Source organism: Canis lupus, chromosome 12 (genome assembly GCF_011100685.1).
Source record: "Canis lupus familiaris isolate Mischka breed German Shepherd chromosome 12, alternate assembly UU_Cfam_GSD_1.0, whole genome shotgun sequence".
Taxonomy (NCBI): Eukaryota; Metazoa; Chordata; class Mammalia; order Carnivora; family Canidae; genus Canis; species Canis lupus.
Genome location: NC_049233.1, coordinates 1,406,198 through 1,432,445, shown reverse-complemented (window position 1 = coordinate 1,432,445; position 26,248 = coordinate 1,406,198). Strand labels below are relative to the sequence as shown.

Below are 26,248 nucleotides of genomic sequence, written 5' to 3'. Positions count from 1 at the left end.
GTCATTGGCAATGATCTCCACCTTGCCGTGCTGGAACACCCCCACGCAGGAGTAGGTGGTGCCCAGGTCGATGCCGATGGCCGCGCTCTTAGCCATGCCGGCGTCCCGCTTCCCTGCCCGCGCTCAGGCTCACGTTCAGGTTTCCGAAAGGCGGTCGGGCTCCGCGACGAGGAGGAGCTCGGTCTCTTCTCTTCGGCAGCTGCGGACGCAGCGGGTCTGCGAAAGGAAAGGTGCTGGGGCGGACGCCGCCGAGACGCCGCGGTGCCTGCGCAGCTTCGCTGTGTGGCCCCGGCGGGGCGGCTCCGCGCTTATAGCGCTGCCCAGCCCCGCCTCTTCGGTCCCCAGCCAATCACGGGGCTCTGCGGGGCGGCCGGTCGGGAAGATTCCAGCGGTTTCGGCTGGCGTCCCGCCTCCGGGCTCCCTGGGGCCAATGGGCGTCCAGGACGCCGCCCTCCCAGAACTCTCCAGACTCTTCTGGGGTTCTCGGGAAGGGACGGGAATCCTGAGGGCAGGGAGGTAGCGGTGGGACGGGTGGTTGTGGACTCCGCCCCCCAGCCTCTGCCCCCTGCCCCCTCCCCCTCCCGGGCGACGGCGCTGCAGTGCGCAGAGCTTGAAACCGACCCGAGGGACTGACACTGGGCTGTCATTGTAGGGCACGTGGGGTTCAAAGGAGTCTGATGATTTAAGATAGGGTTGAAGGGCTACACGAGTCCGGGGTGGGCGGGGGTGCGCGGGGTACTCCACATACAGAAAGTTTCCGAGTTTCTCCAAGTGGGTGGGGTGTCTGCGGTCACAGAGACTCACTCGGATTGGGCTGTGGCACTGATGGGCCGGGTTTGGGCCCGCTGGTAGAGCGGTCCAAAGGCGTAAGCTGCCTGAGGATTGCCTTGGTTCTCAGCGGCGTTTTCCCTACCTTTGATTTAAAGCGGAAAAGAAATGGAAATATATCGCAGTATAGTTTTGATATCTTTAACCTACACAGATGGAATATTTGGGGATGGGGAATTTGAACTTTTAAAAAGAAAAACAATCAGGTAAACAGGTGGTTATTAAACTGGAGAACGTCCCCCACGACCCGCAAGGAATGAACAGGGTCAAGGGCAGGGGAGGGGGGAAGGGCAGGGCTGGACCTGCTGAACCCCTTTGCCTCTGGCTGGACTCAGGCTGGAGGAAGAAAAACGTTTCCATAGGACTTCAGCTGCTTCTAAGGCCAGTGGGGCTTTCCCGTGTCCCTGTTGTCTTCCCAGCCTGTGGGTCTGGGCCACCCCTTGCCCTCTTTTTGGCCAGGTAATTCCTGGTTACTACTCAGAGCCCAGAATTCGGTCTTCTGCACTCTCCCTGTTGCTAGTAGACCGTCCAGCCTTTGTATTTTTATTTTTTTTAAAGCAATTCTTTTTTTTTTTAAAGATTTTTAAAAATTCATTCATAGAGAGGCAGAGACACAGGCAGAAGGAGAAGGGAGCTCCATGCAGGGAGCCCGACATGGGACTCGATCCCACATCTCCAGGATCTGCAGGCGGCGCTAAACCGCTGCGACACTGGGGCTGCCCTGTCCAGCCTTTTTAAATGAAATGTAGAGGATGGGGAGCCAGCGAGGGAGAGGAGAGGATATTCAGTCCTCCTTAACAGCATTAGAAGCCACAGCTGTGATGGGGGAACAGAGGACTGGCTGAGGACAAAGCACAAGCCCAGGGCAGCACATTGACAAGTCCTTGAAACAGGCAGAGGGACCTTCCTCTACAGACTCAACTGCCTGGATATTCATACTCTGCTAAGGAGAAAAGGGAATCTTAGCCCGACCCCCAGGATCCTGTAAGTCTACTTTAACATGTAAAAATTCCTTTAGAAAGTTCCTTTATCTCTAAATCCCCAAGATACATGTTGGCAATCATCCCCAAGCACATAGCCCACCCATACACATCTGAAGGGTCTCATGACTCAGGTTTTATTAGGCGGTAATAAGTGACCTTTTCCCAACAATAGCTGGTCCCCTCAAGGTCCTGGAAACCTTGCTTCCAAATTCCTTAGAGAGTACGCTATCCTCAAACCCCTCCCGGGATCCCTGGGTGGCGCAGTGGTTTGGCGCCTGCCTTTGGCCCAGGGCGCGATCCTGGAGACCCGGGATCGAATCCCACGTCAGGCTCCCAGTGCATGGAGCCTGCTTCTCCCTCTGCCTGTGTCTCTGCCTCTCTCTCTCTCTCTCTCTGCGTGACTATCATAAAAAATTTTAAAAAAATTGTTTAAAAAAAAAAAAAAAAAAAACCCTCCCAACTCCCAGGTATATAATCAGCCACTCCTCATGGGCCGGGGCAGCAGCTCTTCCTGCCCACGTGTCTTGTCCCCCTCCTTTAAGAAGACGTCTTATTTTGCCCCCAAGACATCTCAAGAATTCTTTCTTGGTCGTCAGCTCCGGACCTCATCCCACCAAACCTCACCTATATTCCTAAACCTCATCAGCTGGTTGCAGGTAGCCCCTTTTATTTATTTTAAAAACTATTTTAGGGATCCCTGGGTGGCGCAGCGGTTTGGCGCCTGCCTTTGGCCCAGGGCGCGATTCTGGAGACCCGGGATCGAATCCCACGTAGGGCTCCCGGTGCATGGAGCCTACTTCTCCCTCTGCCTATGTCTCTGTCTCTCTCTCTCTCTCTGTGACTATCATAAAAAAACAAAACACTATTTTATTTACTCATGAAAGACAGAGACAGGCAGAGACATAGGCAGAGGGAGAAGCCGCAGAAGCCTGCGGGGAGCCAGATGCGGGACTCGATCCCGGGACTCCAGGCTCGCGCCCTGGGCCAAAGGCAGGCGTGAAACCGCTGCGCCACCCAGGGATCCCCTATTTATTTATTTTTAAATATTTCATTTATTTATTCATGAGAGACACACGAGAGAGGCAGAGACAGAAGCAGGCTCCACCTGCAGGAAGCCCGACGTGGGACTTGATCCTGGGTCTCCAGGATCAGGCGCTGGGCTGAAGGTGGCGCTAAACCGCTGAGCCACCAGAGCTGCCCAGGTGGTCCCTTTTAAAACAAAGTGGTGGGGAATCCTGATGCTGGATGGTGGGAGGGGTTGATCCTATTCAAGTTCTACTTACAGCTCTTTTAAAATTTGTCATGCATTTAATTCACCCACTTAGTTTCTTACCCTGGCTTCCAACTCGTTGCATGCTATCCTACTTCCTGCTTTGAATACAAACACATTTGATCATTCATTTAGGCCTTTTTTTTTTTTTTAAGATTTATTTATTTATTTACTTATGATAGACACAGGGAGAGAGAGAGAGAGAGAGAGAGAGAGGCAGAGACACAGGCAGAGGGAGAAGCAGGCTCCATGCAGGGAGCTTGATGTGACTCGATCCTGGGACTCTAGGGTCACGCTCTGGGCTGAAGGCAGGCGCTAAACCTCTGAGCGACCCAGGGATCCCTTGGCTTTTTTTTTTTTTTTTTTTTTAATCCTTTGCGGGCATGGAAGAAGACCACGTGTTGGGTGCTTGATTATGAAAACATAAGGGACATTAAAGCAATAGCACCCGGTTCACAACCCACCGAAAATAGACTTCATTGCTGTACACAAATAGTTGAGCACAGAGAACAGAGGGAGAAGACAGTTTTTGTGTGTTTGTTTTTATGAGAAGACAATTTTTGATGAAGGGAAATAATCTTGCTTTTGAACATTTTGCTCAATTGGAATTGCATTCACAATCCCATGTGTGTTTGTGCAGGCAAGTGATAACTTTTTTTTTTTTTACCCTCAGATGTAGCTCCCTAATGAGTCATCTCCTAATCTAGTCAAACTGGTCAAACTGAAGGAATTTTCCATTTCTTTATGCAATCTCTGGAAACTCCCCAAGCTTCGGTCTTCACTCCCCAATGTATCAACACTTCTAGGGACCCTTAACCTCACCTCCTCCTTTTGGAAGCTTCCTTGTCATTAGCTGCTACTAGAGGCAGTTCTGGATTTACTCCTTTCTCTCCACATCTGAAATTTAAAATACTTTTTTATTGGCCGGAAGCAAAGGGTGTCACCGTACCCACTGCCTGGCAGGTAAACATGGTGATAGAACCTCAAATCTTGCTGCTGTTGGTGTAGCAAAAAAAGATTCACTAGAAATGCTGTTTTCCATGAATCATCAGCTACGCCCTGTAGTTGACTTACCTTTTGAGTTAAAATCTCTCTGTGGACTGGTCTGGAAACCCAAACATCTATATTCCTTACCCATTTCCTGACAAGAAGAGAGTCTCCTGAATTTTGTCTTTTACACTGGATGCTTCCCAAAGCAAAAACCCAGTCACGGGTTTAATTGGTTTCTAGGGTGACTGTAAGAACCCCAAGAAACTTTCCAGAATTTTAACTTGACTAATTTTGTAATTAAGTTTTTATTGGGTTTGGCATTTGAAAGGATCAGGTCTCAAGTTGCCCAAGCTGGAGGGGTTGTCCGGTACTTATTTAAGGGTGGGGAATGGAAGAGGCGGAGCCTAGAACTTGGCAGTGCAGAAGTGAGGAGGAGGGGAGCTCATCACCCTGAAGCTGCTGGAGTTTTGGTGTTTTTTTTTTTTTTTCTTTTCTCCTTTTTCCTGCATTTTCTCAAACAGTACTGCTTTCTCCTCAGTTCTTTTCTTTGTTGTTGTTGTTTTTAGATTATTTATTTGAGAGAGAAAGAGGGCATGCAGGGGGGAGGGGCAGAGGGAGAAGCAGACTCCCCGCTGAGCAGGGAGCTGAGGCAGACCCCATCCCAAGACCCTGGGATCACGACCTGAGCGAAGGCAGCCGCTCAACTGAGCCACCGAGGCGCCCCTGGTTCTTTTAGTTGTACAGGATGGTATCATTCTAAGGTTAGAAAAAAGCAAAGGAGATAACTCATAGGAAACCTAGAGCGAAGCCTTTCTAACAAGTCAGTGGCAAATAACATAGTGGCTGGGGAGCACAGCAGATTTCCAGCAGCTTGGGAAAACCTGGGGAAGGATGCGTTTGGAACTGACTCTACTTCCTTAAGACAGTTTTTCTTTTCCTCTGTGTCCTTCTTCACAGTGCAGTACTTGTAAGTGAACCAACACGTCTCTGTATCTCTAAAATAGAATTAACAATATCCATCTTGGGACAGCCCGGGTGGCTCAGCGGTTTAGCGCCGCCTTCAGCCCGGAGCGTGATCCTGGAGACTCGGGATCGAGTCCCACGTCGGGCTCCCTGCCTGGAGCCTGCTTCTCCTCTGCCTGTGTCTCTGCCTCTCTTGCTGCGACTCTCATGAAAAAATAAATTTTTTTTTTTTAAGATTTTATTTATTTATTCATGAGATACAGAGACAGAGCCCTGGGCTGAAGGCGGCGCTAAACCGCTGAGCCACCTGGGCTGCTCCAAACCTTTTCGTTTTCAAAGAGGAACACAAAGAAAAAAAAAAAAAAAAAAAAAAACAAAACAAAACAAAAAAAAAACAAAGAGGAACACAAAGGATCAGAAGTTCAGTGGCTCAGTCCGGCCACCCAAACTGCTCATTATAGGACCGGTGGTTGAACCTGCATGTCCCCATATTCACTGGTTTGGACCCCTCTCACTGCTGGCACATGCATCCTAGCCTTTCATTTTCTGAAGAGAAGGAAGACAAATGGCCACAAAAGGGAGTGAAGTGAATGTCAGGGCTCTGTGGGCTCCGTGACCCACCGCAGCTCGCCTCCTGCCTGCACTCCTGACTCCTCGCCCTCGCCTTGCTCCTACCTTTCCCACCTTCCAGATCCCCCAGCCCCGCCTCTCCTCTTCGGTCAGGAGCAGGGGAGCCCTGTGACTCGGGCTAGGCTGAAACAGTTCACAGAATCTTCTGGAAAGTAAATATAGAGCCATGACTAAGCCTGATGTCCTAGGGCGGGGTTGGGGTGTTGGATAGTTGGTTGAAACGTGTTCTTACGAGTCCGTCCCCACCCCCAAACGGAAAACTCCAGAAAGCTCCGGACAGGAGTTAAAAAGGGCCGGAGCGTCAGCCAGCGGGCTTCGGGCGGGGGCGGCGGGGGCGCGGGGGGCGCGGGGCTGCGGGGGCTGCGGGGGTGCGGGGCGCGGGGGCGGGAGGCCGGTCAGGAGGCGAGCGGGGAGGGGCGGAGCGCGCGGGCGGCCGCGGGACCTCACGGGTGGCCGCAGAACTGCCTGGCCTGGACGGCGTTTTCCGATTGTTTCCAAGACGGGGTGAAAAGAGGAGAAAGGCGAGATGGCCACAGTGACTCTCACACCAGCTAACCGGTGCGACGAAAGCCCTGAAAAGTCTGGCAACCCCTACAAGGAGCGGGAGGCACCGGTGGCCGGCGCCGGAAGGGGAGGCCCCAGAGCCCGAGGGGCCGCGCGGCACTGAGGTCCCTGCCGGCCTCGCTGCTCGCCGCCGCCGGCGGCTCCCGGTTCCCGTGGGGAGGCCGTGGGAGGTGCTTCTCGTCTTCTGGACCCCGTCTTCCCGCCGCCCTGAGGCCCCCGGGCCGCATCCTCCCTGCTCTACGCGGCCGGCGGGGCGGGGCGGGCGGGGCGGCCTCAGGCCGAGCGCGGCCGGGGAGGGGCGGGGTTGGCGGCGCCGCTAGAGGTGACCCCGGGCCCACCTAGGCTTTGCGGTTAAAGGTGCAGGATCGTCCTCGTTTCTCATCCTCACCTAAAATAACCCTATCTCCTATTTTAACCGAAAGCTGTGATCCCTGCCCACTTCTCTCATATAAACTTGTTGTTTTGGTTATCTTTGTCTTTCTTTCTTTTTAAAGATTTTATTTATTTATTCATGACAGAGGCAGAGGGAGCAGCAGGCTCCACGCAGGGAGCCCACGTGGGACTCGATCCCGGGTCTCCAGGACCACGCCCCGGGCTGCAGGCGGCGCTAAACCGCTGCGCCACCGGGGCTGCCCGTTTTGGTTATCTTTTCATTTTGGATGACAATCCAGTTAAAGGCCAGAAGTAACAGTATAAATGTTCCTAGTAAAGCGGTATCTTGGGTTCAAAGGGCATATAAAGCCAGTCGCGCTGACCTAGCCGCTGGCCTTCCGAGAGCTGCCATGGAGGGAGAAGTGGGATTGTAAAGGAATTAGGGAAAGTATTCTATTTTAAAAAATTATTCCCCTACCCCCCACGGTTACTTTCCCTCCGTGTACCTCCCCTATGGCCAGTTTATTTTCTTACTTGAGACAGCACTTTCTCCAGGATGGCACTGCATTCCTTTTAAATATATAGTTTCATTTGCATGATTTCCTTGACCTTACAAAGTGATTTCAGTCCAAGGAGTGAGGAGATGCGGGCTATAAGGTCTTACATTGTTTTCTTAATAAAACACCCATTCAATAACTTGACTAATCTGGCCACAGGAACTTATTTTCTCCAGGCTTATTTCTGGAGATTTCCCTCAACTCTCTTATCAAAGGTGTTTGGTAGGTCCTTCCCAATCTCCACCGTTTTCTATCCACCCTCCCTGTCCTCTACCACCTACTATTGGTAGTGGCTGTTGGCTTGAAGAGTCACTCTGTTATTGGCAAAGGACAGTCACAAACGTTCCTGCTGCTCTAAGGGAAATGAGGTCCTGTGGCAAATGCATATCCTCGCGAAGACTGATGTACATCATGGCAGGAGTCCACACCCCTAGAGTTCAACTGTCTTGAAGGTTAAAGGTGCCTTTATAAGCTGGCCTGGAAGCATAAACATCTCTTGAATCTCCATTTCCATACTTCGGGACAAAGTATAGATAGATAGATAGATTAGATAGATAGATAGATACAGATATAGATATAGATATGCCATTCCCATAACACTGATTTTCTTCAGAAGCTACTATTTACTAAAAGATTTAGTGGGCTCTGAAGAACACCACATAAACTCCGAAAAATGCTCTTATGGAATGTTGACTGAGGCCATTTTATTGATCTATTTAAATATTTTACTTATTTGACAGAGTGAGAATACAAGCAGGGGGAGAGGCAGAGGGAGCAGCAGGCTCCCCGCAGAGCAGGAAGCCCAATGCAGGGCTGGATCCCAGCACCCTGGGATCATGACCAGAGCTGTAGGCAGACACTTAACCCACTGAGCCACCCAGGTTCCTCTAAGTAAGACCATTAAAAAAAAAAAGGGGGGGATCCTTGGGTGGCGCAGCGGTTTAGCGCCTGCCTTTGGCCCAGGGCGCGATCCTGGAGACCCGGGATCAAATCCCACATCGGGCTCCTGGTGCATGGAGCCTGCTTCTCCCTCTGCCTGTGTCTCTGCCTCTCTCTCTCTCTCTCACTGTGTGCCTATCATAAATAAAATTAAATTAAAATTAAAAAAAAAAATTAAAAAAAAAAAAAAAAAAAAAGGGATCCCTGGGTGGCGCAGCGGTTTGGCGCCTGCCTTTGGCCCGGGGCGCGATCCTGGAGACCCGGGATCGAATCCCACGTCGGGCTCCCGGTGCGTGGAGCCTGCTTCTCCCTCTGCCTGTGTCTCTGCCTCTCTCTCTCTCTGTGACTATCATAAATAAATAAAAATTAAAAAAAAAATTAAAAAAAAGTGTTAAGTGAAATTCACATAACCTATAAACATCTTAAAGTGCAAAATTGAGGAGCATCGGGGTGGCTCAGTCTGAAGAGCATGTGACTTGATCTCAGAGTTGTGAGTTCGAGCCCACATTGGATATAGAGATTACTTTAAAGGGATCCCTGGGTGGCGCAGCAGTTTAGCGCCTGCCTTTGGCCCAGGGTGCGATCCTGGAGACCCAGGATCGAATCCCACATCGGGCTCCCAGTGCATGGAGCCTGCTTCTCTCTCTGCCTATGTCTCTGCCTCTCTTTCTGTGTGACTATCATGAATAAATAAATAAAATCTTAAAAAAAAAAGAGATTAAAGAATAAAAAATTAAGACATTTTAATTAAGACAATTGAGTAGAATTCACAATGATCTATCCAGTATATTCACAATGATCTGCAAACACCATCTCTATCCTGTTCCAAACAACTTTGTAACCTCCAGGGGTTACAAAGGTTAAAGGGGTTCACTCCCCAAGCCTTGAGGATTACTGTAGGGCCTTTTCCAACAAGGGTTGTGAAGGGGATTATTTCTAGAATGCTAGCAGCTAGGATGTGATGTATCTCAAAGGGAAAGTACGGCATGGGAAGGAAGCCTGTAGTAGGTCTTCTCTCTTCTAAGTTGCCCCTGTTGTCAATCCTAGTGTTTATCTAATTGTTTAGGATCCTATATAGACCAAGGGGTACTGACTGTGAAACCTAAGATGAAAACAACCCAGAACTAGGCACATTAAAAAGCAAAAGCCTAGTTTACCTGGGACAGTCTGGCAGAAACTGAAAACCAGAGTTGGAACCCAGGATTAACCCCTTTGCTGAACTGGAATTTTTTTTTTAACTACTTAGGTAATTTTATTTAAAAGAATATTTTATTTATTCATGAGAGACAGAGAGAGGTGGAAACATAGGCAGAAGGAGAAGCAGGTTCTCTGTGGGGAGCCTGATGTGGGACTGGATCCCAGGATCCCGGGATCATGACCTGAGCCAAAGGCAGACCCTCAACCACCAAGCCAACCAGGTGCTCCCACTTAAGTAATTTTAGTTAAGCCAGTAACATTTTTTTCAGGCCAAATGGGAGCATGCATTTATTATATTTTTTAGGATTTTAAAAAATTGTATTGAAATTCAATTAACATCTAATGTATTTTTCGTTTCAAAGGTAGAGGTCAGTGACCCATCAGTCTTATATAATACCCAGTGCTCATTACTTCACATACCTTCCTTAATGTCCATCACCCAGTTAACCCGTCCCCCCCACCACCACCCCCAGCCTTGCCCTCCGGTGACCCTCAGTTTATTTCCTATGATTAAGAGTCTCTTATAGGGCCGCCTGGATGGCTCAGCGGTTGAACATCTACCTTGGGCTCACGGCATGATCCCGGCGTGATCCCAGGGTTCTGGGATGGAGTCCCACATCTGGCTCCCTGCAGGGAGCCGGCTTCTCCCTCTGCCTCTTTCTCTCTGATGAGTGAATAAATAAAATCTTTAAAAGTATACTTAAAGGGGATCCCTGGGTGGCTCAGCGGTTTGGCGCCTGCCTGTGGCCCAGGGCGCGATCCTGGAGTCCCTGGATCGAGACCTGCGTCGGGCTCCCGGCATGTAGCTTGCTTCTCCTTCCTCCTGTGTCTCTGCCTCTCTCTATATATATCATAAAAATAAATAAATTTTAAAAATATACATATATTTTAAAAAGGAGTCTCTTATAGTTTGTCTTCCTCTCTAATTTTGTCTTGTTTTTTTTTCTCTCATCCCATGATCCTGTTTTATTAAATTCCACATATGAGGGAGTTAACATAACTGCCTTTCTCTGACTTATTTTGTTTAGTGTAATATTCTCTAGTTCCATCCACATCTTGCAGATGTAAACCAGTGACTTTTAAGTCTCCTGTGTTCACCTGGACAAGTTAAACACTACCTCACCTCCGAGTGGTGGAATAAAGATTCATAAACACATAAAAGGCCCTAAAACAGCGCCTGGGACATAAAAGCACTGAAATATTGGGTCCTGGGGCACCAAACTAAATGACACTTCCTTGCAGATACTCACTGGATATTTAAAACATAAATAACTTTGGGAGAAATGTGACATTTCTCAGTAACCTCTCAGAAATGAGAACTATAGACTGCGGCATCAAGCCAGACTCTTTCATTTTAATATATGAGAACTAGAGGTCAGAGCGGCCAGTACATAACTGGGCAAGCCAGTGCTCACAGTTCCTCACTACTAATTTAGGACTCACCTGGTTTTTTTTTGTTTGTTTTTAAGATTTTATTTATTTGTTAATGAGAGACACACAGGCAGAAGAGAGGAGGCGGCTCCATGCAGGAAGCTGGATGTAGGACTTGACCCCCCAGGACTCCAGGATCACACCCTGGGCAGAAGACAGGCACTCAACAGTTGAGCCACTCAGGCGTCCTGTCCTTCACCTGTTCTTTCATGCTGAAACCATTATGGCTTTGACACAAGTGAACTTACAGGAAAGGGCAGCCAGGAGCTTCCACCTCTGCCTCTCCCTTTTGCCAGCTTGTCCAGGAACATTCCTCATACACCCTTTCCCAGACACCCTTACGAAGGGTCAACACCCTCCCTCCCCAACAAACTTGAGAACACTAGGTCAGTAGCCCTTAAATTTTTCTATACCCACAAACCCAACCCACTCAAAATAAGCTGTTTTTTAAAAATCTCTCAAGAATACCATTTATCTAAAAGAAAGGGATTACAATGGGCTTTACTTCTCCAGATCCCTGGCCATTATCTAAGATACAAAGTACACCATTCAATTTTAAACCAAAGAGAACCTATCCAGACTCTTCTAATCTCAAAATAAAACACAGAAGCAGGCAAGACAAATGATTGAGTTTATTTACTCTGCAAAAATCAGTTATAACAAAGGCCCAGGTTCAACGTCAATACTACAAAAAAGAAAAAAAAATGGCAGTATAAATTCTTCCTACATTTGGACTCTAAAAAAAAAAGGAACTTCATAACTTCACCAAAAGACAGTTGAAACTTTGCAAACAACTTGCAGAGTTGAGACTGATGAAACACAGACATATAAGGCAATGTTAGAATCCTTAATCCTAACCGTTTCTGACACAAACAGGAACAATCTGGGGAAGAAGTCCTAATCCACCTCCTCGATGGTGGGGCCAGACCCAGAGCCCCCTTTGGGAGCCTGAGCCCCAAAGCCACCAGCCCCAGGACCACCCGCTCCCTGGTACAGTCCGGTGATGATGGGGTTACACACCTGCTCCAGCTCCTTCCTCTTGTGCTCAAACTCGTCCTTCTCCGCCAAGGTGTTGGCGTCCAGCCAGGAAATCACCTCCTGGCACTTGTCCAGCACCTTCTTCTTGTCGGCCTCGCTGATCTTCCCCTTGAGACCCTCGTCCTCCACCGCACTCTTCATGTTGAAGGCGTAGGACTCCAGGGCGTTCTTGGCAGACACCCTGTCGCGCTGCACCTCGTCCTCGGCTTTGTACTTCTCGGCCTCCTGCACCATGCGCTCGATCTCCTCCTTGCTCAGGCGGCCCTTGTCGTTGGTGATGGTGATCTTGTTGGCCTTGCCCGTGCTCTTGTCCGTGGCCGTGACGTTCAGGATGCCGTTGGCGTCGATGTCGAAGGTCACCTCGATCTGGGGCACGCCCCGCGGCGCCGGGGGGATGCCGCTTAGCTCGAAGCGCCCCAGTAGGTTGTTGTCGCGCGTCATGGCCCTCTCACCCTCGTACACCTGGATCAGCACTCCAGGCTGGTTGTCCGAGTAGGTGGTGAAGATCTGCGTCTGCTTGGTGGGGATGGTGGAGTTGCGCTTGATCAGGGCGGTCATCACGCCCCCGGCCGTCTCCAGCCCCAGCGACAGGGGCGCCACGTCCAGCAGCAGCAGGTCCTGCACGTTCTCGGACTTGTCTCCCATCAGGATGGCTGCCTGCACGGCCGCCCCATAGGCCACCGCCTCGTCGGGATTGATGCTCTTGTTGAGATCGCGGCCGTTAAAGAAGTCCTGCAGCAGCTTCTGCACCTTGGGGATACGGGTGGAGCCCCCCACCAGCACCAGGTCGTGGATCTGGGCCTTGTCCAGCTTGGCGTCGCGCAGGGCCTTCTCCACGGGCTCCAGGGTGCTCCGGAACAGGTCGGAGCACAGCTCCTCGAACCGCGCCCTGGTGATGGACGTGTAGAAGTCGATGCCCTCGAACAGGGAGTCGATCTCCAGGCTGGCCTGGGTGCTGGACGACAAGGTCCTCTTGGCTCTCTCGCAGGCGGTGCGCAGCCGCCTCACGGCTCGCTTGTTCTGGCTGATGTCCTTCTTGTGCTTCCGCTTGAACTCCTCCACGAAGTGGTTCACCAGCCTGTTGTCGAAGTCCTCCCCGCCCAGGTGCGTGTCCCCGGCCGTGGCCTTCACCTCGAAGATGCCGTCGTCGATCGTCAGGATGGACACGTCGAAGGTGCCCCCGCCCAGGTCAAAGATGAGCACGTTGCGCTCCCCCTTGCCGGTCCTGTCCAGGCCGTAGGCGATGGCGGCGGCAGTGGGCTCGTTGATGATCCTCAGCACGTTGAGCCCCGCGATCACCCCCGCGTCCTTGGTGGCCTGGCGCTGCGAGTCGTTGAAGTAGGCCGGCACGGTGATCACCGCGTTGGTCACCGGGTAGCCCAGGTAGGCCTCGGCGATCTCCTTCATCTTGGTCAGCACCATGGACGAGATCTCCTCGGGGTAGAACGCCTTGGTCTCCCCCTTGTAGCTCACCTGCACCTTGGGCTTGTCCCCGTCGTTGACCACCTGGAAAGGCCAGTGCTTCATGTCCGACTGCACCACCGGGTCGCCAAACTTGCGGCCGATGAGCCGCTTCGCGTCGAACACGGTGTTCTGCGGGTTCAGCGCCACCTGGTTCTTGGCCGCATCCCCGATGAGCCGCTCGGTGTCGGTGAAGGCCACGTAGCTGGGGGTGGTGCGGTTGCCCTGGTCATTGGCAATGATCTCCACCTTGCCGTGCTGGAACACCCCCACGCAGGAGTAGGTGGTGCCCAGGTCGATGCCGATGGCCGCGCTCTTAGCCATGCCGGCGTCCCGCTTCCCTGCCCGCGCTCAGGCTCACGTTCAGGTTTCCGAAAGGCGGTCGGGCTCCGCGACGAGGAGGAGCTCGGTCTCTTCTCTTCGGCAGCTGCGGACGCAGCGGGTCTGCGAAAGGAAAGGTGCTGGGGCGGACGCCGCCGAGACGCCGCGGTGCCTGCGCAGCTTCGCTGTGTGGCCCCGGCGGGGCGGCTCCGCGCTTATAGCGCTGCCCAGCCCCGCCTCTTCGGTCCCCAGCCAATCACGGGGCTCTGCGGGGCGGCCGGTCGGGAAGATTCCAGCGGTTTCGGCTGGCGTCCCGCCTCCGGGCTCCCTGGGGCCAATGGGCGTCCAGGACGCCGCCCTCCCAGAACTCTCCAGACTCTTCTGGGGCTCGCTGGAGCTGGCAAGGCTTGGGGAGGTGGGAGGGGCTGGAGGGGCTGGCAGGGCTGGAGGCGGGGTGGGGGCGGTAGTGATGACGCCGCTACCCCAGACGCGTTACAATGAGGGCGCTGCCTCTGACATCATGGGCTAGCGAGGAATCAGGCTGGTAGGACAGGACCGAGTCCGCTCAAAGTTGTAGGGCGGGGCGGGTGGGGGGTGGGGGAACACCGGCTGCGCAGTTTGGATGTTGACGGAGCCCCCACCGAGAGGGGCTCCGCAATCAGGATCTTATCAAACTGGATCGAAGGCGGCGGGACAATAGGTGAGCCTGGAGGGCTCTCCTTGAAATGGAATGGCAATAGGCAAGATTAATAGATCCATTTGAGAAAGTGCTGGAGGGTTCTGTAGTTTCCGTCTAATACGGGGATATTGACCAATCAGGGTAGGGGAGTCCTTTGGTAAGTGCCAAAGTGCGTGGAACTTGTCAGAGCTGCTGTAAAGAGGTGGAGGAGCTGAAATGTTTGTGTCTTCAGATGGGCGTTTTATCCAGAGGAGACTGGGGAAAGAGATTGCCTGTCGTGCTCAATCTCATTTGAGAAAATTTGTGAAGGGTTTGATCGGGTTCCTAGCAGCCGTTTCAGACTGGCCCAATATTACTCCCAACAAATAGAGGGTGAAGGAGCTGTGGAAGGCAGCAAAACCAAAGGGTGGAGATCAGTGTCTCTTGAAGAGACCAGAACATAATATAATCTTAGTTCTGCAGGAGACAGGTACAGTCTCAGAATAAAATGTCACAGAAAAGAAATGGGACACTTGAATTAGTGCTGTGGAAATTGAACACAATGTATGCCAATTGCCTCCCACTTACTTCCAGCTTGCTAGGAATACTTTAGTCCAAAAAGCACTGTGTGAAAGAAGGAACTGGAAAAAGATACTTGTACACCAGGAAAATACCTGTACTCCGATTTTATGGCAGCATTATTCACAGTAGCCATAGGGTAGAAGCAGCCTGAGTAGTATTCATTCCCAAGGAGGGCATATGTATTATATACATATAATATACATATAATTCTTTTTTTATATACATATAATTCTTAAGAAATAAACACTGATACATGCTGTAACACAGATGAACTTTGAGGGTATCTTTTTATTTTTAAGAAATTTTTATTTCTTTATTCATGAGAGACACACAGATAGGCAGAGACATAGGCAGAGGGAGAAGGAGGCTCCTCACAGGGAGCCCGATGTGGGACTCGATCCCAGGACCCCAGGATCACAAGCTGAGCCAAAGGCAGACACTCAACCACAGAGCCACTCAGGTGCTCCTGAGGATATCTTTCTAAGTGAAATAAGCCAGGCACAGAAGGTATTTATTATATAACTCTATTAATTTGAAGACTTACAGTAGTCAAATTCATAAAGAGGAAGTACAATAGTGGTTGCCAGGGATTGGGGGGAAGGGGAATGGAGAGTTGTTTAATGAGTATTGAATTTTGGTTTTGCAAGTTAGAAAGATTTCTGGAGGTTGGTCAACAATGTGAATTACCTTACTGCTGAAAACTGTGCTTAAAAAATGGTTAAGATGGTAAATTTCAAATTATGTGTATTTTACCACAATTGAAAGTAATTTAAAAAGCACTCTGCCAAAACTGTATCTCACTTTTTTTCTCAGGCCTCGGAAGACCATGGCTGTTGCTAAGGGAATGGCAATCGGCATCGACCTGGGCACCACCTACTCCTGCGTGGGGGTGTTCCAGCACGGCAAGGTGGAGATCATTGCCAATGACCAGGGCAACCGCACCACCCCCAGCTATGTGGCCTTCACTGACACTGAACGGCTCATCGGGGATGCGGCCAAGAACCAGGTAGCCATGAATCCCCAGAACACTGTCTTTGATGCCAAACGTCTGATTGGCAGGAAGTTTAATGATCCTGTAGTGCAATCAGACATGAAACTTTGGCCTTTTCAAGTAATTAATGAAGGAGGCAAGCCCAAGGTAATGGTATCCTACAAAGGGGAGAAAAAAGCTTTCTATCCTGAGGAAATCTCTTCTATGGTACTGACAAAGATGAAGGAGACCGCTGAAGCTTTTTTGGGCCACCCCGTTACCAATGCTGTGATCACTGTACCAGCTTATTTCAATGATTCTCAACGCCAGGCCACCAAGGATGCAGGTGTGATTGCAGGTCTCAATGTGCTAAGAATTATCAATGAACCCACAGCTGCTGCCATTGCATATGGCTTAGATAAAACTGGTCAGGGAGAGAGACATGTCTTGATCTTTGATCTAGGTGGAGGCACATTTGATGTGTCCATTCTGACCATAGATGATGGAATTTTTGAAGTAAAGGCCACAGCCGGAGATACACACCTGGGTGGTGAGGACTTTGACAACAGGCTTGTGAGCCACTTTGTGGAGGAGTTCAAGAGGAAACACAAGAAGGACATTAGCCAGAACAAGCGAGCGGTGAGGCGGCTGCGCACCGCCTGTGAGAGGGCCAAGAGGACCTTGTCGTCCAGCACTCAGGCCAACTTGGAAATTGATTCACTTTATGAAGGCATCGACTTCTACACGTCCATTACCAGAGCCCGGTTTGAAGAGTTGTGTGCAGACCTGTTTAGAGGCACTCTGGAACCTGTGGAGAAGGCTCTTCGGGATGCCAAGATGGATAAGGTTAAGATCCATGACATTGTGTTAGTAGGGGGTTCCACTCGTATCCCTAAGGTTCAGAGGCTGCTGCAGGACTACTTTAATGGTCGTGATCTCAACAAGAGCATCAATCCCGATGAGGCGGTGGCCTATGGGGCGGCTGTGCAGGCAGCCATCCTGATGGGAGATAAGTCTGAAAAGGTACAAGATCTGCTTTTGTTGGATGTGGCTCCCTTGTCCCTAGGGTTAGAGACAGCTGGGGGTGTCATGACTGTCCTGATCAAGCGCAACTCCACCATCCCCACAAAGCAGACACAGATTTTCACCACCTATTCAGATAACCAGCCTGGGGTATTGATTCAGGTGTACGAGGGCGAGAGGGCTATGACCCGAGACAACAACCTGCTGGGGCGTTTCGACCTGACTGGAATCCCTCCTGCACCCAGGGGAGTGCCCCAGATTGAGGTGACCTTTGACATTGATGCCAATGGTATTCTCAATGTAACAGCCATGGACAAGTCCACGGGCAAGGCCAACAAGATCACCATCACCAATGACAAGGGCCGCCTGAGCAAGGAGGAGATTGAGCGCATGGTTCTGGATGCTGAGAAGTATAAAGCCGAGGATGAGGTTCAGAGAGAGAAAATCTCTGCAAAAAATGCTTTGGAATCTTACGCTTTTAACATGAAGAGTGCTGTGAGTGATGAAGGCTTAAAGGGCAAGATTAACGACTCTGATAAAAAGAAAATACTGGATAAATGTAATGAGGTCCTCTCGTGGCTGGAGGCCAATCAACTGGCTGAGAAAGAGGAGTTTGATCATAAGAGAAAGGAATTGGAGCAGGTGTGTAACCCAGTCATCACAAAGCTCTACCAGGGAGGATGCACTGGGCCTTCCTGCGGGACGGGGTATACTCCTGGAAGGGCTGCCACAGGCCCCACCATTGAAGAAGTAGATTAATCTTATCTGAAGATGGAGGGTTCTAGGGTGCCTCTAAGTTGAATTTTGTTCCCCTCATCTTCAAATATTGTTATGATTCTTGAATTGACTGGTTTTGAACCTAAGTTAACCATCCTTTTCGGATGCTGACAAAAGAGTCTTGTATACCATCTTTTCACAATCCCTGTTTCTGACTCTTAAGAAAACTAGGCCGCCCTTTGAACCATTTGATGAATTTGAATGTCTGTTATTTATTTCCAACCTCCCCATCTTTCTTCTTCTTATGTGGATGGTTATTTGTCACTCAGTAAATTTGTTCCTGAAACAAATTTCTTCTGGTATCTTGATTTATTAATTATTATTATTCAGATTTTATTTATACATGAGAGACAGTGAGGCAGAGACATAGTCAGGGAAAAAGAAGCAGGCTCCCTGCAGGGAGCCTGATGCGGGACTCAATCCTAGGACCCTGGGATCACCACCACTTGAGCCAAAGGCAGACGTTCAACCACTAAGCCACCCAGGTGCCCCAGGTTTTTTTTTTATTATTATTATTATTATTATTATTATTATTATTATTATTATTATTTAGGTTTATTATTTTTAAAGTTTCTTTTTGTTTTTTTATTTATTTGTTTTTAAAGACTTTTTATTTATTTGTTTTTAAAGACTTACGAGAACATATGTACATGCACTAGTATGAATGAGCACGCTGAAGGGAGGGGCAGAGGGAGAGAGAAACCCTAGCTGGAGCACACTAGACTCAGATCCCGAGGCAGGGCTTCATCCCACCACCCTGAGATCATGACCTGAGCAGAAACCAAGGGTCAGCCACCCAATTGACTGAACCCACCAAGAGCCACTCTTTTTATTTGTTTAAGTTTATTCATAGAAAAAAAAAAAAAAAAAAAAAAAAAAAAAAGTTTATTCATAGAAGTCATCTCTAGACCCAATGTGGGGCTTGAACTCGTGACTCAGAGTTGAAGAGTTGAGTGTTCTTTTGACTGAGCCATCCAGGCACCCCTCTTCTGGTATCTTTAGACTTTGAGTGTAAGGATCTTTATTTATTTTTTTTTTAACTTTTATTTATTTATGATAGTCACAGAGAGAGAGAGAGAGGCAGAGACACAGGCAGAGGGAGAAGCAGGCTCCATGCACCGGGAGCCCGACGTGGGATTCGATCCCGGGTCTCCAGGATCGTGCCCCGGGCCAAAGGCAGGGGCCAAACCGCTGCGCCACCCAGGGATCCCTTTTTTTTTTTTTTTTTTTTAATTTTTTTTTTTAACTTTGTAAGGATCTTTAGACTGAGTTTACCTTGAAATGTAAGGCAAAGAAGAGCTAGCTCATGGAGACAGTGCGTTTGTGGTCTGATTGTGATGATTGTAGATGATTCATTAAACTGGTAAGGGGAAAGTATTCAAATTTTCATGAGCTAATTGTTTCAAGCAGGAAAGGAATTTTTGATCATCAGGCACCTTTAGCTCTGGCCACAGCAATTGCTAACTATAGTTTCTGCTTACACTCGGTGATAGACTAGTTTAGGGGCTTAGGGCTCAGCTGGGGGAACAAACTTCTGCCTGATGTCCTTATGCCACTTATAGGTGGGGCCTAGGAGATCCAACATCTATCTGTGCGCTCAGAGAGTCTGTTATTACATCCTTGACGTGCCAAAAACAGTTTTACGACAAACTGCTAAGGAATGGGTACTTTTCTGCAAGATGAGAAAGGGAGGATTTAGTAGTCATATTCTTGAAAAAAAATTTTTTTCACCTATTGTGTCATAATATCACATATTTATAAAACTCTTAGGGGTGTGAATATAGAAGCCTGTGTAACTCTGCACTTGTGTCCCTGTGTTTGAGGGGGCATATTTGGAAGTGAAATGTTAGAATAGGAATTTCTACCCAAGCAAGCTTCTGTTTGGTTTTATTCAGTCCTTTCCAGGGTAGCCTAGGTATGAGGGTGTAAGAAATATGGACTGAGAGTGCATCCTTGGGAGAAACAGATTTATCGGGAACCTCTGACAAAATCAAGATTAGTGTTCAGGCTCCTGATCTCAGGGTTCTGCAACATTTTATTTTTTAAACTTTTTATCCAAGTGTAACGGATATAGAAAAATGTACAAATCAGGAGTTTTCGCAAATTCCTCGACAGTTTTCTTTGTTTTTTAAGGATTTATTTATTTATTTATTCATGATAGACCTAGAGAGAGGCAGAGACACAGGCAGGGAGTGAAGCAGGCTTCTTGCCGGGAGCCCGACGCGGGACTCGATCCCGGGTCTCCAGGACCACGCCCTGGGCCAAAGGCAGGCGCCGACCTGCTGAGCCCCCCAGGGAGCCCCTCCTCCACAGTTTTCAATAGCGAGTCCGCAGGGGGTGAACACCCTCGACGGCCCCGTCAGAAAGAATCCCCCGAGCACCGACGCGCCCCCTCACGGCCCCCGCGGCCGCTCGGACTCGCGCCTGCGCGCTGGGAGCCCGCCACTCGGGAGGAAGCGGGAGGGCAGGAAGGCCCGCCCCCTTCCCGGCTCTCCCCTGCCGTCTCTCCTGGAGCTGCGAGCCAGCCGCGCGCTTCTGTCGCTGCTCGGAGCTCCCGGCGCTTCTTGCTGCGCCTGCGCGGCCCCGTCCGGCTCCCCACGTGGGTCGCCTCCTGGTTGCCGCCGGCCCCAGGCCCGCGGGTCCCGGCCCTCGCCTCCCCGGTCCCGTCGGCGTCCCGCGTCTGGAGCGCCATGGTAGGTGTCGTGACGTCACAAGGGGGCGCCCAGGGGCGCGCTGTCCGGCCGGCCGGTGGGAGGCGGGCGGGAGGGAGCTAGGCTGAATCCTCCGGGGGCGCCGGGGCTTTCCCTCCCTTCTTAGTTCCAGCGCTTCACATTCGGAGGGGCGGGGAGACACGTGGGAGCAAGTGGGATTTTTTCTTTTCTTAAGCGGGAACGAAACCATGAACGCGCGGGAGAGTGAGGGACCGCAGGGGAGGGAAAGCTAGAGCTCTGGGAGTGTTCCCGGGGCGGGGCCGGGCTCCGGGAGGGTGCGAATGGGCTCCTTGAACAGCTCTGCCCAGTGCGGCGGGTGGGCAGGACCCCAGGACTGCAGGGCCATTGAGAGGTGCACCCAGAGCGCCCAGGGCTGCAGGGCACAGCGTCTCTCGGGAGCCTTAAGTCGGGGGCTCAATGAAGTGTCGTCCCTGTCCGCACTTTACTGGGAAGTTTGAGAACTGCCGGAGGCGGCGGGTTCCCACAGAGGGTGGGACATTCCTCCTCGCTGTGTATCTGCCCGTATCATGGTTTCCCCCCTCTCGCCCAATAGCTCTTCTATTCCTTTTTCAAGTCCCTGGTGGGCAAGGATGTGGTCGTGGAACTCAAGAATGACCTGAGGTAGGTACCTTTTCCACCAAGTCGGTAGGACTTGGGTATATGCCGGTCTCTGGAACCTCTTCGACGAGTAGTATTTGAGGGCTGGCCCAAGTGGAAGAGATAGAGAAGAAATAAATGACCTGTGCCTTAAGCTTAAAGTAGCAGAGAGCCGTCAGAGGGCAGAGGCATCAATAACGTTTTGTTTTGTTCTGTTTTTACAAAAGGAACATAGTTTTTTTTTTAATATTTTTTAAACTTATTTATGATAGTCATATAGAGGGAGAGAGAGAGGCAGAGACATAGGCAGAGGGAGGAGAAGCAGGCTCCATGCACCTGGAGCCTGAGTGGGATTCGATCCCGGGTCTCCAGGATCGCGCCCTGGGCCAAAGGCAGGCACCAAACCGCTGCGCCACCCAGGGATCCCAAGATTTTATTTTTAAGTAATCTCTACATCCAGTGTGGGGCTCGAACCCACACCCTGAGGTCAAGAGTCATATGCTTTACCTGACTGAGCCAGCCAGACATCCCTCCTTTAGAAACTTTGAATCAGTGTATCCTCCCCTCTCAACAATGTCTTCCGCATTTCTTTGTGAGTTAATTTTTTAGTGTGGGAACATTGATATGGTGTTGATGGCATATCAATTGGGGTCATATAGGGAGAGACAAGTATGGAAGCCAAAATCACCTAGGCAATTCTGTGAGATAATTTTTTTTGGTTTTCCTCTTTTCTTTTTCCTGGGTTTTCTTTTCTTTTTTTAAAAAAATATTGTATTTATTTGTTCATGGGAGACACACAGAGAGAGGCAGAGGGAGAAGCAAGCTCCTCGCAGGGAGCCTGATGCGGGACTCGATCTCCAGACCAGGATCATGTCCTAAGCTGAAGGCAGAGGTTCAACCGCTGAACCGCCCTGGCATCCCTCCTTCATGGGTTTTCTACATGGCAAGAATAACTTCTATTATAGCCTCATGTCCTAAAACAGGAACTTACAAGGTTTGAAGGTAGTCTGTTGGGATGGGAGAAGAGCTCTTTCTCTTGCTTGTTGTCAGACCATTGTTGTGGCAGATCTTGTTAAGGGACTGAATGAAAAGACCCCACCTATGCAGTTCCAGAACTTCACTCCTGCAGATGGTAGCAGGGTGTTGTCAAAGTCTTTTCAACAGCTAGGGATGTGGGGAAACCACCCACTGAGGCAGTATGTCTCTCAGTGGATTGTATTTTATTTTTATTTGTTTTTAAATATTTTATTTATTCATTCATGAGACACAGTGAGGCAGAGACTCAGGCAGAGGGAGAAGCAGGCTCCCTCCAGAAAGCCCCATGTGGGACTCAATCCCAGGACCCCAGCATCACGACCTGAGCCAAAAGCAGATGCTCAACCACTGAGCCACCCAGGTACCCTCTCAGTGGACTTTAAATACTTGGAATTTAACAGAAATTGGGGTCCAGCAGAACTGCCAGTTTTATTTTTGGCAAGACAAGGACTCTTTTCTTTTCTTTTCTTTTTTTCTTTTCTTTTCCCCCTCCCCTCCCCTCTCCTCCCCTCCTTCTTCTTTTCTTTTCTTTCTTTTCATCCACAAGAGAGGCAGAGAGAGGCAGAGACACAGGCAGAGGGATGAGAAGCAGGCTCCATGCAAGGACTCGATCCCAGTATTCCAGGATCATGCCCTGGGCCAAAGGCAGACGCTCAACTGCTGAGCCACCCAGGTGTCCTGGCTTTTTTTTTTTTTTTTTTAAAGAGAGCAAGAGAGTGCACAGGAGAGGTTTTGTTTAGAAATGGGACAGGAGGAGGAGGAGGGAGAGAAGGCTCCACACCCTGTGCAATCCCCATGTAGAACTTGATCTCAACCTTGAGATCATGACCTGAGCGGAAATCAAGAGTAGGATACTTGACCAACTGAGCCACCCAGGCACCCTAGGGAGAGTGAGCCTTAAGCAGATTTCATGCTGAGCACAGAACCTGACACAGGGCTCCATCTCACAACCCTGAGATCATGACCTGAAAGTGTCCAAAACCAAGAGTCTGACGCTTAACCAACTGTGCCACCCACACAGCCCAGAACATTGCAATCATTTCATTTAAAAATTTTTATTTATTTATTTATTTTATTTATTTTTATTTTATTTTTTTAAATTAAAAAAAAAATTAATACCCCCCCAAAATTGCAAGGGCAATTAAAGAGTTATTCTTAGGGAAGAAAATATGGACAACCTTTAGCTTAATATATATGCACTCAACACACTATACTAACCTGTGGTTCTTTTTTTTTGGTCATAGACTTATAAAACCTTGGAGTATACCTCTGTTTGAGAACCACCATTCTTTTTCTTTTTTTAATATTTTATTTATTTGTTCATGAGAGACAGAGGGTCAGAGACACAGGCAGAGGGAGAAGCAGGCTCCATTCAGGGAGCCCAACGTGAGACTCAATCCCGATCCCGATCCCGTGTCTCCAGGGTCAGGCCCTGGGCCCAAGGTGGCGCTAAACCGCTGAGCCACCTGGGCTGCTGCCTGAGAATTGCCATTCTAAGGAATGTAGAATCTGCTGATGACCTGCAGGGTGGTTAGGGTGGGACAGCCAGGATGGAGGCTGCCTTGGATTGAGGTGTAATTAGATCTTGGCTTGTAGAAATCAAACTAGAGGGTGCCTGGTTGGCTCTGTAGTTGAGTGTCTGCCTTCTGCTCAGGGCTTGATCCTGGGGTCCTGGGATTGAGTTCTACATGATGCTCCCGGCATCGGGCTCCCTGCATGGAGCCTGCTTCTCCCTCTGCCTGTGTCTCTGCCTCTCTCTCTCTCTGTCTCTCATGAATAAATAAATAAAATCTTTAAAAAAAATTAGAATTATAGAGATGTTAGGAAAATGTCACCAAATGATGGGGACTTGGGTCATGGAGGATTTGAGGTTGTGAGATAGCGTTGAAGCCATTGACAGAAATGAGAGAAGCTGGGAGAGAGGTAACATGACTTGGAGCCCTTCTGAGAACATTGCTTATTCACAGTTCAGAGGGCCCTGGGACGGAGGAAGGGGGAGGACATACATCCCTGTGCCTGCATCAAGAACAGTGTGCAGCTACTTTGTCTAGTTGACATATGGGGTCCTGAAGCAACAAATGTTTGAAAATAGCTGATGGTTTAGGGGATCAGACAGATGTGGACGCAAGTCCTCTAAACTCAGGCATGTTACGTGATCTCTGCGCCCCTTGTTAGTAATAGCTGCCTTGTGAAGTAGCTGTAAAGGTGGCAAACACTAGGTGGACCACGGGCCTAGTCTGTGCAGTTGTTTCATGCTCACTGGTAAGAGTGCAATGGTTTTAGGAGAGGAGATGTGAGGTCTAAAATAACACGCTGCAATAAAAACTTCATCTTCCTTGCTCCTGGGCTTAGGAATGCCCCCTTTTGGTTCTCCTTTTCTGGCTTCCTCAAGTCCTTGACTTTCCCCAACTATGTTCTTACCCATGCTCTGAAGTCATCTCTCCATTTGATTTTGGTGTAAACTGATGTGGTCTTTTCCTCCCTCTCCCCCGACAGCATCTGTGGAACCCTCCATTCTGTGGATCAGGTGAGATACGTAGGAGCCCAGAATGGGGTCTCGGGGAAGAAGAGGGGAATTTCAGGGCTGGGTATCTGCATCTAGTCTTTAGAGCTAATGATGGTGTTCTTTTCTTAGTATCTCAACATCAAACTAACCGACATCAGTGTCACAGACCCTGAGAAATATCCTCACATGGTGAGTTGGCAAAAGTGAAGAGGAAACAAAAGGACATGCCTGGGTGGATAGCTATTTGTTTTTTAAGATTTTGCTTTTATTTATTTGAGAGAGAGCTCATGAGCTGGGCCAGAAGCAGAGGGAGGGAGACAGGTAGACTTGGTGCTGCAGAGTGCAGCATCCAACTCTCCCAACCCTGAGATCCCGACCTGGCAGAAATCTAGAGTCAGATGCCCAACCGACTGACCTGCCCAGATGCCAGATAGCAGACATCCTTAAGGACGTTTTCTATTTATCTCTCTTGTTCTAGTTGTCAGTGAAGAACTGCTTCATCCGTGGCTCAGTGGTCCGCTACGTGCAGTTGCCGGCAGATGAGGTGGACACACAGTTGCTGCAGGATGCAGCGAGGAAGGAGGCCTTGCAGCAGAAACAGTGATGGTTCCTTCTCCCTTCCCTTTCCCTCTTCTGTTAGTGACCTTTCACCTCAAGTCACAGCCTGGGATTCCTCCCTCCCATATTTGAGGGGGATTTTTTTGGTCTTTTTTTTGTTTGTTTTTAAAGAGTGGAGGCTTTTTCTTTAAGGGATGAGTGGATGAGAATATTAATAGTGGGGAGTAGCTCTCCTCTGTTGAGGAGGGGACGATAATAGGCTAGGGAACTGCAAAGCCTGCCTTGTCCTCAGCACCTGCCTTTCTCACTCCTTCCCTGGATATGGCAGGAGAATCTCCTAGATCTCTCCAGGGCAGCATGTGATTCATTTGGGGGATGGAAGGAATCTGTCCCGCATCGGGAATAAACTTATGATGCACATTTGAGTTCTGGTTCTGTGTGTTTTGGGAAGGGGCCCGGAGGGTGAATTCATCTAAACTCTGCTCCTTTATTACCGCAGTTAAGAATCCCGCCCAACTTCCCAGCATTATCTGTCATTCTTCTCCATGGTGCACATCATAATACCTCACCTGGGCTACACCAGGTTTCTTGAACATTCCCCCACCCGTGTGGCCTGCCTACTGTGGTCTTCCTGCACTGGACCCACAAGGAGAACTTGCTGCCTTTCCATCTCTGTCCCGTTCACCTGACAGTTAATCTTATGAGACACCAAAGTGCATTTGCTGCTGCTGGATTGGTTCCTGAACCCAGCCAGATCACTACACTCTTTTTGAATATAACAGATCAATGCAAGTGGTATATATTTTTTTAAAGATTTATTTATTCATCAGAGAGCGAGAGAAAGGCTCCATGCAGGGAGCCGGATGTGGGACTCGATCCTGGGACTCCAGGATCACGACCCAAGCCAAAGGCAGCTGCTCAACCGCTGAGCCACCCAGGCGTACCCAAGTGGTATATTTTTATTGCGGAGTTAGGACTGGGAACTAACCGGCTCACTTGGCAAACAGGAGTCTCCTCTAGAGACGAGTTCTCAGCACCAAAGGAGCTGACGGCCGGCAGGCGGGACGCCTGCTTCCGGGGGGGGAGAGGCCTCGGGAGGAGGCTGCGCGCCCCAGGCCCCCGCCCGCCGCTTCCCGGGCTGCCCGCTGGGCGCCGCCCTCGCTCCCTCCCTCCCTCCGCCCCTCCCGGCCCGGCCTGGCTCGAGGACCCGCGCGGGCTGCCCGCGGAGGCGCCTGACGGGAGCGGGTCCGGGGCGCTCCCCGCTCCCGCGCCCGCGCCCGCGCCCGT

The 26,248-nt window shown here is 50.0% G+C and overlaps 3 protein-coding genes across 5 annotated transcripts; 2 read left to right on the top strand and 1 right to left on the bottom strand.

Moving 5' to 3' along the window:
• Window positions 1–11,336: 11,336 nt before the first annotated feature.
• Window positions 11,337–13,726, bottom strand: HSP70 (heat shock protein 70). Its single transcript, NM_001003067.2, is given in 1 exon segment — window positions 11,337–13,726. A coding segment is annotated over 1 exon segment (1,926 nt). The 5' UTR covers window positions 13,548–13,726; the 3' UTR covers window positions 11,337–11,621.
• A 303-nt stretch (window positions 13,727–14,029) lies between these two features.
• LOC474850 (heat shock 70 kDa protein 1-like) lies at window positions 14,030–17,844 on the top strand. 3 transcript variants are annotated; one of them, XM_038553570.1, is made up of 2 exons: window positions 14,030–14,088; window positions 15,598–17,844. In XM_038553570.1, exons 1-2 carry the CDS (start codon window positions 14,042–14,044, stop codon window positions 17,534–17,536), a joined length of 1,986 nt encoding a protein of 661 aa, XP_038409498.1. In that variant the 5' UTR covers window positions 14,030–14,041; the 3' UTR covers window positions 17,537–17,844. The 3 variants fall into 3 exon arrangements, with proteins under 3 accessions (XP_038409498.1, XP_038409500.1, XP_038409499.1); XM_038553572.1 differs by lacking the exon at window positions 14,030–14,088 and adding an exon at window positions 14,093–14,114; XM_038553571.1 differs by lacking the exon at window positions 14,030–14,088 and adding an exon at window positions 14,111–14,244.
• A 2,155-nt stretch (window positions 17,845–19,999) lies between these two features.
• LSM2 (LSM2 homolog, U6 small nuclear RNA and mRNA degradation associated) lies at window positions 20,000–25,386 on the top strand. Its single transcript, XM_038553573.1, has 5 exons — window positions 20,000–20,247; window positions 20,819–20,886; window positions 24,394–24,424; window positions 24,533–24,592; window positions 24,882–25,386. The coding sequence occupies exons 1-5, from the start codon at window positions 20,245–20,247 to the stop codon at window positions 25,005–25,007; spliced, it is 288 nt and encodes a 95-aa protein (XP_038409501.1). The 5' UTR covers window positions 20,000–20,244; the 3' UTR covers window positions 25,008–25,386.
• Window positions 25,387–26,248: the final 862 nt, after the last annotated feature.